This window comes from Fusarium fujikuroi, chromosome FFUJ_chr11 (assembly GCF_900079805.1).
Source record: "Fusarium fujikuroi IMI 58289 draft genome, chromosome FFUJ_chr11".
In the NCBI taxonomy this organism is placed as follows: domain Eukaryota; kingdom Fungi; phylum Ascomycota; class Sordariomycetes; order Hypocreales; family Nectriaceae; genus Fusarium; species Fusarium fujikuroi.
Genome location: NC_036632.1, coordinates 2,120,459 through 2,137,576, shown reverse-complemented (window position 1 = coordinate 2,137,576; position 17,118 = coordinate 2,120,459). Strand labels below are relative to the sequence as shown.

At 47.3% G+C, this 17,118-nt stretch overlaps 6 protein-coding genes; 3 read left to right on the top strand and 3 right to left on the bottom strand.

The window, feature by feature from the left end:
- Nucleotides 1–82: 82 nt before the first annotated feature.
- FFUJ_12037 (monooxygenase-like protein) lies at nucleotides 83–2,017 on the top strand (the record flags this gene model as incomplete). XM_023571003.1 is given in 6 exon segments in its annotated part: nucleotides 83–144; nucleotides 192–308; nucleotides 363–802; nucleotides 990–1,493; nucleotides 1,513–1,758; nucleotides 1,848–2,017. The coding sequence occupies 6 exon segments, from the start codon at nucleotides 83–85 to the stop codon at nucleotides 2,015–2,017; spliced, it is 1,539 nt and encodes a 512-aa protein (XP_023438147.1).
- Nucleotides 2,018–3,823: 1,806 nt separating this feature from the next.
- On the bottom strand, nucleotides 3,824–6,597 carry FFUJ_12036 (uncharacterized protein; the record flags this gene model as incomplete). XM_023571002.1 has 4 exons in its annotated part: nucleotides 3,824–5,666; nucleotides 5,733–5,999; nucleotides 6,055–6,279; nucleotides 6,401–6,597. 4 exons carry the CDS (start codon nucleotides 6,595–6,597, stop codon nucleotides 3,824–3,826), a joined length of 2,532 nt encoding a protein of 843 aa, XP_023438027.1.
- A 1,330-nt stretch (nucleotides 6,598–7,927) lies between these two features.
- FFUJ_12035 (uncharacterized protein) lies at nucleotides 7,928–8,200 on the top strand (the record flags this gene model as incomplete). XM_023571001.1 has 2 exons in its annotated part: nucleotides 7,928–7,938; nucleotides 8,014–8,200. The coding sequence occupies 2 exons, from the start codon at nucleotides 7,928–7,930 to the stop codon at nucleotides 8,198–8,200; spliced, it is 198 nt and encodes a 65-aa protein (XP_023438125.1).
- Nucleotides 8,201–9,009: 809 nt separating this feature from the next.
- Nucleotides 9,010–12,751, bottom strand: FFUJ_12034 (related to ACB 4-hydroxyacetophenone monooxygenase; the record flags this gene model as incomplete). XM_023571000.1 has 7 exons in its annotated part: nucleotides 9,010–9,042; nucleotides 9,104–10,099; nucleotides 10,154–10,640; nucleotides 11,020–11,087; nucleotides 11,142–11,458; nucleotides 11,508–12,527; nucleotides 12,577–12,751. The coding sequence occupies 7 exons, from the start codon at nucleotides 12,749–12,751 to the stop codon at nucleotides 9,010–9,012; spliced, it is 3,096 nt and encodes a 1,031-aa protein (XP_023438026.1).
- A 678-nt stretch (nucleotides 12,752–13,429) lies between these two features.
- FFUJ_12033 (related to transcription activator protein acu-15) lies at nucleotides 13,430–15,842 on the top strand (the record flags this gene model as incomplete). XM_023570999.1 has 6 exons in its annotated part: nucleotides 13,430–13,611; nucleotides 13,667–14,659; nucleotides 14,705–15,109; nucleotides 15,168–15,376; nucleotides 15,425–15,625; nucleotides 15,679–15,842. The coding sequence occupies 6 exons, from the start codon at nucleotides 13,430–13,432 to the stop codon at nucleotides 15,840–15,842; spliced, it is 2,154 nt and encodes a 717-aa protein (XP_023438025.1).
- Nucleotides 15,843–15,897: 55 nt separating this feature from the next.
- FFUJ_12032 (related to antifungal protein) lies at nucleotides 15,898–16,312 on the bottom strand (the record flags this gene model as incomplete). XM_023570998.1 has 3 exons in its annotated part: nucleotides 15,898–15,960; nucleotides 16,021–16,110; nucleotides 16,187–16,312. The coding sequence occupies 3 exons, from the start codon at nucleotides 16,310–16,312 to the stop codon at nucleotides 15,898–15,900; spliced, it is 279 nt and encodes a 92-aa protein (XP_023438024.1).
- Nucleotides 16,313–17,118: the final 806 nt, after the last annotated feature.

Here is a 17,118-nt window from a genome sequence, read left to right as displayed (position 1 = left end):
AGTTACGTTTCTATATCTCTTACCTTTTTACCCAATCTATTTTTATTGCTCTACAAGCGGGATTACACGGTATAATCTCAACATGGATCCATCCCCGACAGCCTTTATCCCGAAGCCTCTTCGTATTATCGTTATAGGCGCTGGGTAAGACTACCACCACTATCACCTATTTCATTAGTTAAACTTTACAGAATATCGGGTATTCAGTGTTTAAAAGACGTAACTACACGGTTACAAAACGTCAGCATCACAGCTTACGATAAGAACAGCCAGGAAGGAGGAACCTGGGCCGAAAATAGATACCCTGGGTAGGGGTCCTATTTACTAGTATTTCGCCGTGGGCAATTGCTGACATATACAAGATGCTCATGTGATATCCCATCCCACGCCTACCAATACAGCTGGAACCCCAATCCTCGGTGGAGCCGCTTGTATGCAGAGGCATCTGAAATTCTGGATTATCTGAAAGCGACGGTGACTAAATTCAATCTCCGACAATACATTCAATTCAATACAACATGCACCGGAGCAAGTTGGGATGAGAGACACTCTGAATGGCATGTTACCTTGCAAAAGAGTGGGATTCCTGAAAAAGAAATCAGGCTCAAATGCGATGTTTTCATTCTTGCCACAGGAAGGCTGAACAACTGGAAGCTACCAGACATAGAAGGCCTTAACAAGTTTCAAGGATCTGTAATACACACAGCTGACTGGCAAAGCGGCTTAGACTATCGTGGTAAGGATATAGCTGTGATAGGAAATGGAGCAAGCTCAACCCAGTGTTTAGCCAAGTTAAGCAAAGGTGAGACTCTTACTATAGAGTTCAGGAATTTTAATAACATACCCAGATGCGAAATCTATTGGCAATTTTATTCGTGGACCAACATATCTGGTCCCGCATGTCTTCTCTTACAATGGAGAACCGCAGGTCAACTGTTAGCACAGTCTTCCAAAGCACATAGCCTCAGCTTCCTCTAACACCCGTACAGATTCCAAAGATACAATCGAGGAGTTTGAAAACAACCCTAGCTCATACCTTCGATTCCGCCAACAGCTGGAACAAAAGCTAGCCCATAGTTTTAAAGGTCTTTGGGCCGAGTCAAAAGCTGCGGAAGAATTTACACAAACTGCAAAGCAGCACATGATCAAAAAGATTGAGGATCCGCATGCTTTAGAGGCTCTCCTTCCAACTGACTACAAGGCTGGTTGTCGCCGTTTCACACCTGCCGACATGTACATGGAGGCTTTGAATCAGTCGAATGTTGAGCTCATTTCTACCCCTATCAAGCTAATGGAAGGAGATGCTATCATCACGAGTGACGGCAAACGGCGTACATATGATATAATTGTCTGCGGTACAGGATTCGAGCCGTATACTCCAAGATTTCCAATTAAAGGCCGAGGAGTAGCTGATTTGTCAGAACTATGGTCAATGGATGGTGGTTATGAGAGCTACTTGGCAGCAACAGTCGCTGGCTTCCCTAACTTCTTCGGTACGTCAACTCACTCCAGACATCGTTTTTCCAACAAAACTAAGAATCTGGAATCAAGTTTTCAATCCGCCCATGTGTCCAGTGAACGGTTCAGCATACCCGGGAATCGAGCGAGCAAGCGACTACATGATCAGAGTAATAGACAGGCTTCAGACAGATTGCTTGAAATCGGTCTGTGTTAAACAGTCAGCCCAAGACGCTTTCAACCAGTGGGCTCAATCACGTATGCATGAGATGGTCTGGACGGGGCCATGTTCATCCTGGTGTAAGTCATCACCTCTTTTACCAAGCATTGGTATCAGCAGGGGCTAAAGCAATATAACACAGATAAGCTCTCTAATGGAAAAGTCATAGTTCCTTGGCCAGGGACAATGCTGCACTACTACACCGCTACAAAGATAGTAAGATGGGAGGACTACGATATGGAGTTTGAGGACAAGAAGCAAAAGTTTGCAAGTTTCGGAAATGGTATAACTACAGAGGGTTTTAATCCTGAAAATATACCTTGGATATATACTACCTAGGTATTAATCTTACAACATCTTTAATGGGTATAATTTTAAACTTAACTATCTCTTAATAAGTAATTAAAAAAAGTTAAATATGACTATATCTTAATTATAACTTTACTTTGTCTGCCTTGCACAATAGTTATAGGCCTTATTAGCATAGCCTGTTTATTGTGCTCTTCGTTATCATGCTGGTTGATGTATATAGTATCAACCTACAATACAAGTGGCTTTATAAGTTCAAGGCCATCGTGAAAGCTTCTGGGTAAAAGCTTATATTGAGGAAATGAAATACCGTGTTCTTATTCGTTACCTGTGTTTGCAGCCTCAAGGTTAACCTTATAGGCGGCAGTCATCCCCATAATGTAACGTCAAGGCCTCCCTCAGGTTTGATATCGTATGGAATGGTTGCTTGCTGACAGTCATTGGGCCTTGGGCATCTTGGTTTCTCCATACCTATGAAATTGCATCATAGTCGAGTTTGTCATCCAAGAGTGCTAGTGACGGGACGCATTCGACGTTATCGCCCCAGACAAAATTGATGACTTCGGTGTTGAGGAACAAGTAGCCGACACACTGGCCCTTCAAGACCTACTCGACGTCAACCAATTTCTGCTCATGTCTCGCTCCCATGGAGGGTGGGTTGGCTTAGAGCTTGCAGCTAGAATGGGCAAAGAAAGGGTCAAGGGTCTCTTGATGATCGACCAGATTGGGATTACTATGCGTATTGGCTTTCCTTTCACGAGCCCAGTAGAGCCTACCACTCTTAAGTGACGGGCTACAAGAAGCTGAAGCTGGTGGTGAAGGAGGCATTGAAGTACGCGGTGTGTGTGATCTTGCAGTCTTCCGCACGCCCGATTTGCGGCATCATCATGGACAATTATGGATTTCTACACTTATATAATGATAGTGAGTCAAAGTTCCTTGACTATAAATATGTGTAGAACATGAAGGGGAGGATTCAGAGCGGAGCCAGATCAAGTCAGCCAACTTGGTGTATCACGAGGATTGGGAGACTATTTCGTCTGTGAGCTTCGATGTAGCAGCGGTGAGAGCGGGGCTGCTACCAACTGTCGCCATGATAGTTCAACGGCAGCATCAAAGACGTTAGCTCTTTAACGGGAAAGCTTGAGAAGCCGGTTTTGAAATTATTTGCTTCTAGTTTTATTATACCCGCTATATCAAGGTGGAGATTAACTTTTGATAATACGGCTCTCTCTCAATCCTTAGCTCTTTGCGATAGCTTGATAGTCCTATTATACCCTCTCCCTTTGGCCATTGATAACAGCGTAGATCTATATCCGTACTTATAAATTCCGTACTTGAAAACCAAGGGGGCTTGACTATCGCTTAGCAGTAATTCAACAATTGCCCTGTGCCCAATCTTTACTACCACTGAGATACTGTGTCCTGTGTGCCTCTTGGATGGAATTCAAAGTCTCGTTTCAACTCACCGGTGCTTAGTGAAAGCTCAACAATTGCAGTGTGCCCATTTGCTGCCTCATCCATACGATGCCCCATAGCAGGGAATCTCGCAGCATCCACACTAACTTTCCCAGTGTTGATTGATAGCTTGACGATTCTCTCGTGCATCTTTAACTGCTTCCGCCAATGGCGTGATAGTTAGATCTTCATGACCTAGTGCATCGGGATTTATTATATCGGTTCTAAGCAGAAGTCACAATCACATCATACGTTGTAAATTAAATCTATATAACTTATCTTAAAACATGAAATAAGCAGCCAAGGTTTATATAGTATGCACTAAACTCCAAATAAATCTATATATACCATACCTACTACACTTTTCCGCCATTCATTTCATTCTTTTCCATCTTCTACCTGTTCCAGACTCTCAAAGGCTCCTTGGAGGTCAGGCTGCTCAATGTATGATGTCTTACTATCGATGTCCATGTTCATGAAGTGCTTTCTACAGACGTCCTCGGCAGTGGGGCAGAGAAATTCCATGGCTTTGCCAAACCATCCACAACGCGTATGGACCTTGAACATCCGTTTTTGGACAAGAGGCATTGACAGTTCTGTGTCTTCTGCCTCGAGCCAAGCCTTTAGCGCTTTCATGGAGAAGTTCTCGGATATCCAAGAGTCTCCTTCCCTGATCCTCCGGTACGTCAGTACCTCAGTCTGAATTGAGGCCCAGAGAAGGCCAATCCGTTGGCCGCTGCATGGAAGCTTGAGCCAGTTGTCATGACACTCCTCTTGGAACATCACCCAGCAGGATTCATCGGCCAAGGAGTCGCTAAGGCTTGATGCTAAAGTACCTGGCCACTTGTGTCCTAGTGGACCCATCGACCCTTGCGAGCGGGAGCTTCTTTCTTGCTCCCGTTCCAATACGACAAGGACTAATGTTTCAGTGAGACAGCCCCAGCCAATCCGGCAACTCTCACTCCAAGCTTCAATGACACCTCCAGGGATAGCCTTGATGAGCTCAAGTGGTGACAACATCTTGTGACGGCACTCCCCTGCGTCTGAAGATCTGAGTATCTCTTCCACAGAAATATCTGCCTTGGTCGAAACGTCCGCTCCAAGGGCAATGAGGCATGTCATCATCGCAAGTGCTCCAAACAACGTTTCTCCGGGCATGCCCAGCTGAGCCAGGTAGAAGGCTACAACCACAATGGTATGGAGAGGCCTGAGCTTGAGCTCTAGACCACATGTTGTACAACGTCGTACAAATAAGCCACTCTGCGTGTGAATGTTTGGCGATGCAGGCGAGGCAAAGATGGCAACAAGACTGTGGCAAACCGCTTGCACGGCTGTGTGGCAGAAGGGATGCTTCCATTTCGTAGGGATCCGAGCATATCCCTGTCTAAAGAGCTCACGAACAGTAGGGGTTTCTGAGTCCCATCTGCCGCATACATCGCTTTCTTCTCCAGGAAATACAGTGGGCGAATGAAATCCGTAGCTCACATCGTCTGGTTGAATGTTGGTATGGGAGCGAAGTACGGTCACTATAAGTGCATCAAGAATTGTATGCCCATGGTCATCAATGTTATGATAAAAGGCAAAGGTTGGGGAAACAATCTGAAAAAAAACAGTGAAAACCCCGCAGCACTGGTTGCCACCATCCAGGTATGCAGCCGCAAGGTGGAAAGGATGGAGAGCCTCGATTCCTTCTGGTGGATCGAAGCCGTTCTCTTCACAAAGCTGGTCCAAAAGCTCCCTGTTCCCTGCCATTATGGCTAGCTTCCAGGCTTCTAACTGGAGAGTAGCTGGGTGCTCTTCGAGGGACCTCGTGATCAAGTCATGGGCCAGAGGAAGATCTGATTTCGGTATAGTAGTGAAGTTGCTCAACACCATGGACTGATGCAGAGAAACCACAAATGAGCTTGGCTGTATATCAGTTGATGTTTTTGAATCCGGCGAGGTAGTCACCGCCATGGAATTGCCATTCCCATAATAAGAATGAATGGACCAGTTGCAAAGCTGTGTCGGTGGAAAGGATACATTTGTCGCATTCGAGATTTCAGGCGAAGAGGGCCCGGAAGAAAGATTGAGAAAGGCCGAGGGTGTCCACGGACTGTGTGTAATTGGTGTCTGGGGTATGAGGTCAAATGCTTGTGTTGAATTTGGGACTTCCCGACCCCAATTCTTTGCCAAGGCGAAGCTGTGTATATAGTAGTCATGGAAGTAATCAAATATTACGCTAATACAGATTAATAACGCGTTTCTTTCGATACGTCTGACAAAAGTAAAGTTCATAACAACTCACACGCGGTCTTCTCGGGGAAGGCTAATCAGGAGTTGCTCAAGGCGCCCCTGCAGGAAAAGGCTCGTGCAATGCTCCTTGTGCTTCTCATACACAAGCTGCATCCTTGGCGATGCGCCAGCCGTCGCACGGCCAGGTGTGAGCGTTTCAGGGCTTTGGACGTGCAAGTAGTTTGGTGTTGCTCCAAGATTTCCAAAAGGGGAGGGTGCCTCCGGATTCTTGGGCAGGGAGGCAACGAATGCTACGTATGGGAGTTTCCAGGAAGAAAGTCTAGACATGAGTCAGCAGGACCCTAATTGCGTAGACTAGTGGGAAAAGAACATACAAACCAGGCGCGACTCGAAGGCAGGCTTTTCTGCTAATCAAATGTCTCTTTAACTTCTTAAAGACGAGAGGTTTATATTCGCCATCGTGTTGGGTGGTAACGGCAGACATGCTCGCTCCTGGGCGTTTCTTCCTGGCGAGGGCACTCGTGATGGCGTCTTTGTCCTCTTTCACCATACGCTTGGTAACTCCCCAGTCTTTGAATCGTCGTCTGTATTCAGTGGCGCTGCCATCAACACCCGTTAGTTGATCCTGTAGCAAACAGGAAGCGATGCAATAATGGCGATACTTTAAGGGAGCGCGATCAAAACATCTGGGTAGACGGAGAAGTATGATAGAATACTTACGCAGCATGGAAGGAGTAATAAGTCCTCATGAACTCGACCACCTGGTCCAGTGTTGCTGAGCGCCCATCTCCCCCACGTCTACGCGTATAGAGCTCAACAATGACCGGCTGTAGGCGGCTCCATCGCTCTTCGTAAGAGTGGGAAAGGAACTTGCCATCATCCGATTTTGGACGTAGATCCTCAAGAGTAGGATCCATGGTCCAGAAAGTGAGTCGCAAGGAGCGATGAGGGAGACGATAACAAGAGGGGTAGGTAAGGAAGTTGGGTTTGAAAGGTAGTTGATTGATTGATAGTTAAAGCTTATGATATCTCAACGAGATATATCAAGCCAACACACTGAAAAATACCAATTAGTTTGAAAGGTAAGATGGCGGTGATAATGAGAAGTTAATGATGGAAAATGGCGAAGAAACAAGCCTTTAAATCTCCAAATCCTGCCTCACCTAAGTTGGAGCCCTCGCTGCCTCGTTTCCCCTCAAACTTCTGCATAATTTGGCGAACCACATCTACCACCACCAATGACATCGCGACAAGGCACCTGGCCGCCTGTCTTACACCAACGCACAGGGCCTGGTGAACAAAACGTCGCTGCCCAATCAACGCCCTCCAACAAAGCTAACCTCCCTGGTTTTGGAGTGACACAAAAAACACCCGAGACTACAGGGTGATGCAGGTAGCATCCTCCAAGAGAGCCCCAGTGGATCAAACAAAACGCCACTGACCAGTCACAGAGAGGATATTGCCATTGCCGAATCAAGACCCCAGTCAGTTTGGCTCGCATTCGCGGTGAGGCTTTGGGCTTCTTCCCAGCTTGTTTGGTAGTCTGGGATTGACGCAGTGTACAAAATGCAGTGAACCAATGGCCATCCCGCAGAGTACTGAACAAAACGCAAGCAACGAATCATGAGTGCTGGTCTTAGGATGAGGCACCATCTCCAATAGAACATGGAATAAAGTTCTTGGTGACACCTCTACAGACACGATGGATGTGCAGAACCGAGTGTCTTACAGAAACCAATTAGTTTCACTCATGAATCTGAACAAAATGTCACTGTCCAATCGACTTGCTTTGACGATGAAAGCCGGGGCCTTGTGTGATCGTAATGCCTTACTGATTCAACCTTTGATCCATTTAGCAATGCATGCTCCCTGTTAGTCTACCCACCAAGCCGGCAGATGTAATCGAAATGTCCCTGTAAGACGGATAAACGTAAATAGATGCCTGGCTCTATTGGCTACATACTGACGAGATTGTCAACAAGCCGAGGGGTTGCTTTTCATCTCACTTCTGAATTATGAAGTCCATGCCCCTTGCCACCTCCCCATAAATACCCGGTCTTCTTTCCTTGTCTTGTTCATCTCACCACGAGGTTCTTCTCAAGTATAAGATCCTACTACTTTGTGCCTCTCCCTTGACCATCCAACCCCATCATCTCTGACTCAATCACATCTTTGACAATCTCTCTGGCTTTCAACACACCTTTCAGAAAATCATCGCCCTTTTGTGCTAAGCTACTGCTCACTAGGATGCCTGAACCGTATGTTTACTGACTCTATTCCTGCCTATCGTTATTATTAGTCTTGCAGGCCAGCAGACTAACATCACTTGGTAGTGTCGAGGCCGAGACCTGGAGCACCAAGGCTCGGAGTGGTTCTCCTCGACCCACACCGCCTGCGGTCCCTTCTCAAGCGGGAAAGCCTAGTCTTAAGGAGTTGAAGGAAAAGAACACCCAGGAAGAGGTCTTACTCGGCTTCGGTGCACAGTTTGGATCCGGCAAGTCCAAGCCAGCTTCGGGTTAACTTAGCTTTTGTTTCCTTATGGGTTGTTTCTTATTATCTATAATAATAGACTTTCTGACTTTCTCGCATTGTGCAAGAGCTCAGCAATTCCCTTATCCCCATGTCTTTCTGCCCATGATGACAATCTGAGCCGATCCTCATAGGCTCTATAGTCCAATCTCGCAAGCCCCAAGCAGTAGCTCAACAATTGCCTTGACCGCACAGTACTGCACGCGATAATACCGTGTTGCGGTAACTCAGACTTTTCTCCCGTGGGTCTATTCTGACCTTGCCTGTGTTTAGCAACAGCTTGGCAATACCAATGTGCCCATTTTCTGCCGCATACATTAAAGGTGTTCGCTTTCTTCCCAAATCATAAGCATTCCAAGTCGACCTTCTTGGTCTCAATCAGCATCTTGACAATCGCCTCGTGTCCGTTTTCCGCTGCAAGAGATAGCTGTGTGCGATTACCGTTACAGAACCTGCCATGGCCCGGCTGATGGCGCCCCGCGTCTAGGTCGACATTACACGTGTCTAGCAACAGCTTGACAATCGTTATGTGCCCCTTCTTGGCCATCCTCCATAAGGAGGTTTTACCAACACCTCTGGCATCTGGATCAACCTTACCGGTGGCAAGCAGTAGCCTGACGACCGCCTCGTACCGGGGAAAACCCCATTATATTTTTATCTATTACTTATATTTATTGCTTAAAGTCTAACTTTATAGGCTGTAGTTAACTTATAGTCTATTAGCAGTCTGGCGACTACCTCACATCCAGCCCCTGCCGCCAGACTGAGTATCAATCCACTTTCGTGCTTGGAAACCATGTCTAATATTCGTTGCAGTTCCTCCATATCACCCCCTATTATCTTATGATTGTGGAAAAGGTTAGCCAGTGCTTGGCTCTCTCTGCTTCTCAGAACCATCTCAAGATCGATTAGCGCCTTCTGGATATTCTCTTCCCCCCTTAGCCTTTTAATAACTCGCATTGCCACTCCGCTATTCCAGAGCCTGGCGATCTTCTCGCAATCAGTCTGTAATCCAGCTTTCGTAGCTTTTGGTGCCAGGTGTCCCATCAAGTCCTCGTACTCACTTCTTCTCCAGGACTCGTCTAGACTCATATCCCAGTCCCAGACAAGTAGAAAGTCATGGGGTAAGGTTGCTGACAGTCGGGGAATCTCAGGCTCTTTATCGCTCATTGGAGCCTGTAGGTATTCTGGAAAAGCAGCTGCAATTACTATGATGTTCCAGTAATCGTGGTGCATCCGGATAATGGTAGGCAACATCGCCCCTTGTAGAAGACAGACGACATCACCTTCCTTCACTGGTTCTGCTGAGACCTCCAAGGTCCAGTAGGAGAGCTTCCATTCAGATTCAGATGGGCTGTTCCAAGTAATTTCCAGCCGCTGTTTGTCTGCTCGAACAATATCAGTGTTGACTGAAGACACTAGGCCTAGAACGCAGCCTTTGCTCCTGATGACTGCTATCGGATATCCATCCCAAGTTTCGACGGATACCCCTTTCAGGATGAAGTTGATGAGTTGGCTGAACAGCTTTGCCCATGAGATATCATAATCAACCAACAAGCCCGAACTACCGGGGTCATCAGAGGCCATACCAAGTAAGGCATAAATCTTATCGCGGCGATCGCTGGCTTGGCGAGCGTGAAACATGTCCACTAGCTGAGCAAGTGGACATATGTCAAGACAAAATCTACCTGTCTGACTAGTTGCACATCTCGACCGGAAGGCCGCGCCCTTAGCCAGGTAAGCTACCGTTAAGGCCAGAGGCCGCAGGCCTGTATAGTCTTTATGGGGCAGTTCCAAGACACCTAGGCCTGCAAAGAACGCATAGCCATCAATCTCAGCTTGACCGCATTTGACCACTATATGCCGAGCTGCGGCAGCCTCCTGGAGTACCTTGATCATCATATCAGCGATGCCTTCCCATAACGATGAAAAGCTCTCTCTTACCCAGATACGTTGAAACCAAGGTGCTTTGACTATTACAAGGATTGCATTTTCATTCAGTTTGGTAATTTTAGGCTGCTTTGCCGTAAAGCCTGCATTGCGTATCACTTCGAGCGACTGATTGATGTCGGGTGTTGCATTTCCAAGCCAAACTATCACACGAGTCGCCGTGGCATAGATCTTGGCCATAGATTGGACTTGATGTCCTTTTTCTTTTGTATCCTCTTGATTGATGCATATAGCATCTATCCATAGAATTCGTTCAATAGAGCGATCTCGAAGATGCAATAGCGCAGCAAAGAGACTTTCCCCAATGGGAAGCCTGCAGCCGTCTAGTGAAATAGACTCAGGCTTATGGTCTGATCCCCAAACGTATGACAGAGCTTCGTATGGGCGAATACCTCCTGAGCTCTCTAGGGTGCAGTGGAATAGTTGACAGTTTATAGGTGCATACTGATCCTGATGCGGCAGTAGCCGAAGTAGGCGGATACTGTTGCATGGTAGATGAGCGTAACGGTGGATAGGCTGTTGGAGAGACATAGCTCAAGCTACGTGCACTGAGATGAGTGGAGGTGAAGATTTCTTGCCTCTTGTTTTTCAAATTCTTTGCTGCCTGACTGCATTGCATTAGGCTTTCCGTAAGGCTGACCCAACCACTGCTCACGTGGTTGCCATATTGGGACGACCTCTGATTGCCCAGCCACGGCGGGCGCATAATATGCCAAGTTGCCAATCCCTTTACGGCGCTAAGGGCCATAGAAACTACTTATTTATAAATTTGAGGTAAAGCTGTGCCTAGACTTGAAAGGGATTCACGAACACTCCACTGAGACTTCGAAAGCAGAAATAGACTGCCAGACACGGCTGACCCACCTGCAAGAACTAATAAGGTCTTCAACAAGAACCGAAGCACAGATTTCCATTTGCTGGTACGACCCTGAACACGATGTCAGCCTCTACCAAAATATCCATTGAAACAACCATGACTTACAGTGATCTTCCAGTCGCGCCAAACAGGAAACAGGCTTCTATACCATAGATATCCCTGTGAATATGGATAAACCATGGCATTCCAAACTCGGCTGTTCTCAGAATGGGGTTGGATATACCAGCTTTGACAACCCGAATTCCAAACGGTCTTTGACAGATCATCCTGGATGCGATTGACATAACGCTCTTCAGCATCTCGGTCAAGCTCAACGACTCCATTGGGGCTCCCAAGGACAGGCTTCAGGATACGTAATGCAAAGTTGACACTGTTCTCGATGGCCATGATAGCCGAAGTGTGACCTGTTGTTGCATTGGGGCCTGGCCAACAGTTAGTCAGTTATATACAGCATACCATGCGAGTACATACCTAGAAGCATGAAGAAGTTTGGGAAACCACTCATAGCAGAGCAGTTATAGGCTTCGGCTCCACCAAACGACTCCCAATGCTGAGTCAACGTTTTATCTCGCCCAACAACCTCGACTCCTTCAAGGAAGGTGTTGGTAGAGAAGCCATTAGCCAGCACGATAACATCGGCTTCGATAAATCCACGGTCTGTCTCGACTCCGTTTTCGACAATTTTCAGAGCTCGCTCGTTAGTCAGAGTCAGATTCTTAGAGTGAAGACATGCCAAGTATCCAGAATCATAGATCCGTCTCTTGCAGCCGATTTCGAAGTCCGGAATCAAGAGGTCATGATACTTGGCCGGAGCAGTGTCTCGCATGAACTTCTCCGCATAAGCGCGCCGCTTCTGACGGAATTGGGCAGCGGAGGTAGTCATAGGGACTGCCTTCAATTCAATCTCGGCGAACAAGAATATCAGAAGTCGTTGTATCATCATAGTCCCTGGTAGATACCTGAAGATGGACTTCATATAGTCGGTATACACGCCATCGATGGGCGGAAGCATCCAGTGCTTGGCACGGACTATCTGGGTCAGATGCTTTGTCTTATCGACGATCGAGGGGACGATTTGGGCAGCTGTACACCCATTTCCGATGACCACGACGTTCTTCCCACTGACGTCAACGTCTCTCCTCCACTGCGACGTGTGAAAGATGGATCCTTTGAAGTTTTCAGAGCCGGGAATGTCAATCTCTCGAGGTGTGACCAGTATACCAGAGCCCGCAAACAGGAACCTGCATTCGTGTTGGAAGACGACACCAGTTTTGCAATCACGAATATCTAGCACCCATCTCTTCTTTTCTTCAATCCATTGGCATTTTTGGACCTCGACACCAAATGTCATCTTTGACGGTAGATCATACTTATCAGCGACATATTTCTGGTAGTTCCAAAGCTCCTCTTGTGAGGGTAGAACCCGAGACCAATTGGGATTGGGCTCGAAAGAGTAGCTGTAGAGGATACTTGGTACATCACAAGCAGCGCCTATGAGTTTAGCTTAGCGCGTATTTTTGGGGGCACTCTATCAACATACCGGGATATTTATTCGCGTACCATGTTCCACCGAGGTCACTATGCCGTTCGAAGAAACGAACGTCGGTAATACCGTACCATCGCTTAAGGGTGGCTCCGAGGGCAATGCCTGAGAATCCAGCACCAATGCAAGCAAATTGGCTGTAGCCAGATGGTGAATATTTCGTTGACGTCATGTTTGAAGGGAGGCGGTTGTCGGGAGTCTCACAAGTAGGAAAGACTGGCATTTATCTTGTGACGGTGGCCTATTCTTATACTTGTCACATGTTTGTTGGTGCTTGCCTTGCATTTCCCCATGGGGTAGGTCGTCGGGCCATATGACACCCCAGGCATGTTGTGTCGTGTGAGGGCTACAGCTATGTGACTCGGGTTGTCTCCGTGGAATAAAGATTGCTGCGTTAGGTCGGGTGCATTCCTTGTGTTACAGCTGCACTTGTCATTCCAGTCAATTTACCCTATTATCAGGTAGCCAGAAAGCTCCAACACCAGGCTTAGGTGCCAGATTAAACTCATATGATATCCCGCTAAACTGGTAACTTTTCTACCTAATTGTTTTTATCAGTGAGGGCAGTGTCACGAGCAATTTTGACTCCACTAGTCTCTAGCTGAGACGGAACCATCCCGACGCGTGCATAAATTAGGCTTCACAGAGTCATAGACCCACAACCTCGGGATCTACAAGTCGCTCGGACCCCGTGGAGTGCGGAACGGGTGAGTAGCCAGCTTCCGCTCTCCCCCTCCGCCCCAACTGAGCTGAGTTCCGTCAACATTACCAGGAGGTCACCCGAACTGCGCATTATTGTACTCTTGACCCTTCCGCTATCTCCGATATCAGTGACTTGCATACACACAGTATGTCAGAGCAACAATCGCGTCAACGTCGCCGCAAAGTGACATTGGCATGTGACCCTTGTCGGGAACGCAAGTCTCGCTGCGACGGGATCAAGCCGATCTGCTCCACCTGTCGAAGGCGGGCACTGGGGATCGAACAGTGCGTCTACAGGGCTGGGAATGCCCGTACAGAATGCAGCGATGAGTGAGTAGGACAAACTCAGTAAGCGAACTCGGCGGCGACTGACAAGTGGCTCAAGTTACACAAGAGCTCTACACGATCGGATTCGCGACCTGGAACGTCAGCTACAACAAGCTTCAGCATTGAATGGTCCAATCCCGGACCCTCATCCAGATGGATCCAGTAATAGACGGACATGGCCAGAAAACATACCGGACACGGAGAGCCAAGCTGAGCTGGATGCTCTCGTCATGGGCATATCTCATACCCAACTACTCACTCCATTGTCTTCTACAACAACTGAAAGTATTGAGAATTCAAGCCATGCAAGACGCGTCACTGCCATGGGCACAACCACGTCCGAAGAGGACATTGGACATCACCGTGACACACGCGAAGGTTTCTACGGTTCTTCTTCAGCAGCCTCATTCTTAAAAGAGACTTGTGGAACTGCGATACCTACCTCAAATGATCGCCCAAACCCTCAAACTTGTCCTTCACAGTCTGCACATCTCTTTGGCGATGTCGACAAGTTTGCTCTTCCCCCACGCCGCCTCGCAGATCACCTCGTGGAGAAATATTTTGAGGGCATATACTGGATTTATCCCGTATTTGACAAACAAGCTTTTGAGCATGGCTACAACTCGCTCTGGTTACCTAGCGGACAGACTGCATATCCAGAAGAGTATCGAAACCTAGGATTGGGTGAAGACGCCACCACTGTTGCCTTTTTCTCTTCCTTGAACGCCATCTTCGCGTTGGGGTGCATTTTCTCAAACCTCTCTACGGCAGCCAAGACAAAGGCTTATGAAGTCTTCTTTAGCCGAGCCAAGGACAAAGTAAACCTTGAACTTCTAGACATAAATGATCTAAGCGTTGTGCAAACTCTTGTGCTGGTTGCTTTAGTCTTGCAAGGTACTTCATTTCCAGATCGCTGCTGGAACACTACCGGTTTGGCTTGTCGAGTGGCACAGGGTTTGGGCCTGCACAGCTTGCCACCGTATAATCAGCAAGAGTCGCGAGTACAGCGCATCAGACGACGGACATGGCACGGCTGTATTGTGCTAGATACGTAAGATACTTGAGGCCCTTCCTTGATGCTCGCTAACGAATATAGGCTGGTGAGCATGACTTTCGGTCGGCCCACGATGATCACCAGTATCTCCAGTCTTTCTTTGCCAGACAGGACCATTTTCAACCTTCCGAATACCGATGATAACGAGGATATTAAACTACAGTTCCAAATAGAAACTGTCCGTCTAAGTATCATCCTAGATAGCATGTTATCAAAAGTATACAGGCCTTGGCAATGCAAGGTGCCTCACGACGATCATGGTGCTGGTTCTCAGACAGATATGAGTAGTCAGAGTATGGACGTCTTTGCTGAGCTACAAGGAAAGCTTCGGGCCTTCGAGCTTGGCCTCCCAAACTTTCTCTCCTGGCATGAATCTAGGGCTAGAGATACAATCCCGCCACACGAGGCTACAGTTCTCGCGATTCAGAGAAACGTGTTACAGTCACGGTAAGATCCTCAATATTTCTGATGCTTCCCTTCGGGATTACTTACCAAACGGCATCAGGTTTACGTATCTACAGGTCATGCTGTACCGCCCAATCCTAAGTCAGCTCCTAGCTCTGAACACCTCTCAGGATGCTAGTGACGATTTACACTCATCTTTCAAGCATGATGGCGCCAGAGCATGTGTACGCTCTTCGATACAGCTCATCAGCTTAGTTCACGAAACCTTTCGCACAGAAACTGCTGAAGCATGGTGGTGGAATAGCCTATGTACGTATTCTGTTGAGACATACAGGCATCCACTAATCAAAGTCGCAGATGCTTGTACGGCCAGCCTGGTTCTTATGACATGTCGTCTCTGTCCCTCCTTATGGGCTACACTGGATCAGGCGAGCGTGATTGATGCGTCGAACAAATGCCACTCTGTCTTGGAGGTCATTTCGTCGTTCAGCTTGTCCATTCGCAAGTCCTTTAACCTACTTGCCAAGATGCACCAAACAATAACAGGAAGGCAACAAGGTCAGCAATAACCAAGTCAGTCCATTATACATATTCTGACTAACACTTCATAGCGGAGGACCAATCGACCGCATACTCGCAAGACCAAAGACATGGGCTGCTAGATACACTCTTGGAAGGTGATTTATCTCTCCAGAGCGCTTTGACAACATGTTTTCCTCTTGATCCCGATGCGATAGTCTTTCCATATTGGGAAGCAGCAAACTTAGGAGGATAGCTCAAGGGGCTCCGATTTTTCTTCCTCGTCCTGCACAAACAATCGCGCAAATCGTCTATTTGCAGGTGATCTTACCGCCAACGCCTTTGTCGCTCTGCCACACGCAAGGAGCTCCATCCTTAGTGCACTCAAGGGGAAATTGTCAGTTTAGCATGGCTGAGAATCAGTGAGACTGTACCTTCTGGTTGGCGAAGGTGCCGCACTTCTTGAACGCGGTCCTGCCATTCGGGCCCTTGTATCTACATGTGTTGCTGGACTTGGTGCATGTCTAAAAAAGGATTCAGTGTGATTAATAAAGAATTTCTCCCCAAGTATCAAAGCATTTGTTGTTGTTGTCAACTCACCCCCTTATAATCGAGACGTTTCTCCAAGTTGCCTCTCGCATCAAGCGCCATGACTGGAGAGTCAATGGGAGTAGCTGCTACGCCCACGGCGGCAACGAGCAACAGAGTGATGGCGGAGAACTGCATATTGTACTTGGTGATGGCGATCTTGGGAAGTTTTATCTTGGACTAGGAGGTTTGTGTCTGAGGATCCACGTAGAAGTGCTGTGGGTGCTTAATTCTCGGGGCATGATAGTAGCTCAAACACACTCTTATGTACTTCTTGTCCGGTAATGAAAATGAATAAATGCTGATCTTGTCTTGTTACGTTATCTCACTGAATGTGATGGAAGTTCCATATGTTACTTCGTATATGCAATGCACGAACTGCTACAACCAACAAACAGCTCAAGTGATTTGGACATAAGCGGTCCTGGTACCAACACGCAGCTCACCTGATTTAGAATGAATCAAACGGATATCTCTTAATCCTGCCGTGCATTTAGCAGAATATCCTATCGGCTCAACATGTTAAAGGAACTCGGTCTGAGTGACCTGCCAAGATGAATCATCAACAACCGGGTAAGTGAAATTAATCTGATTGATAGCAAGCATATCTTCCTAATCCTAGTATCAGAGCCTGAAATGATTCCTAGCTCACTTGAAACTATTAAAACTAGATTGTGGAGATATAAACAGCCTAAATGACTACCTACTTTCACGATAGGCAATGCAAACCCGCACCAACCTTGGCATAGAACCTGCCTCGCTCAACGCCAAGCGCTTCGGCAGTGGCGGCCACTTGAATATGTTTGCCGACAGAATGCCAAGAGTGCATGTGCAGCCCCGAAGATATCCCTCAAGACATGCAGCCCAACCACTTTGAGTCATTAAGAGCTGATGAAATTCGTTTCTTAGAGGAGAAACATGTGATGGAGATACGCATACGTACC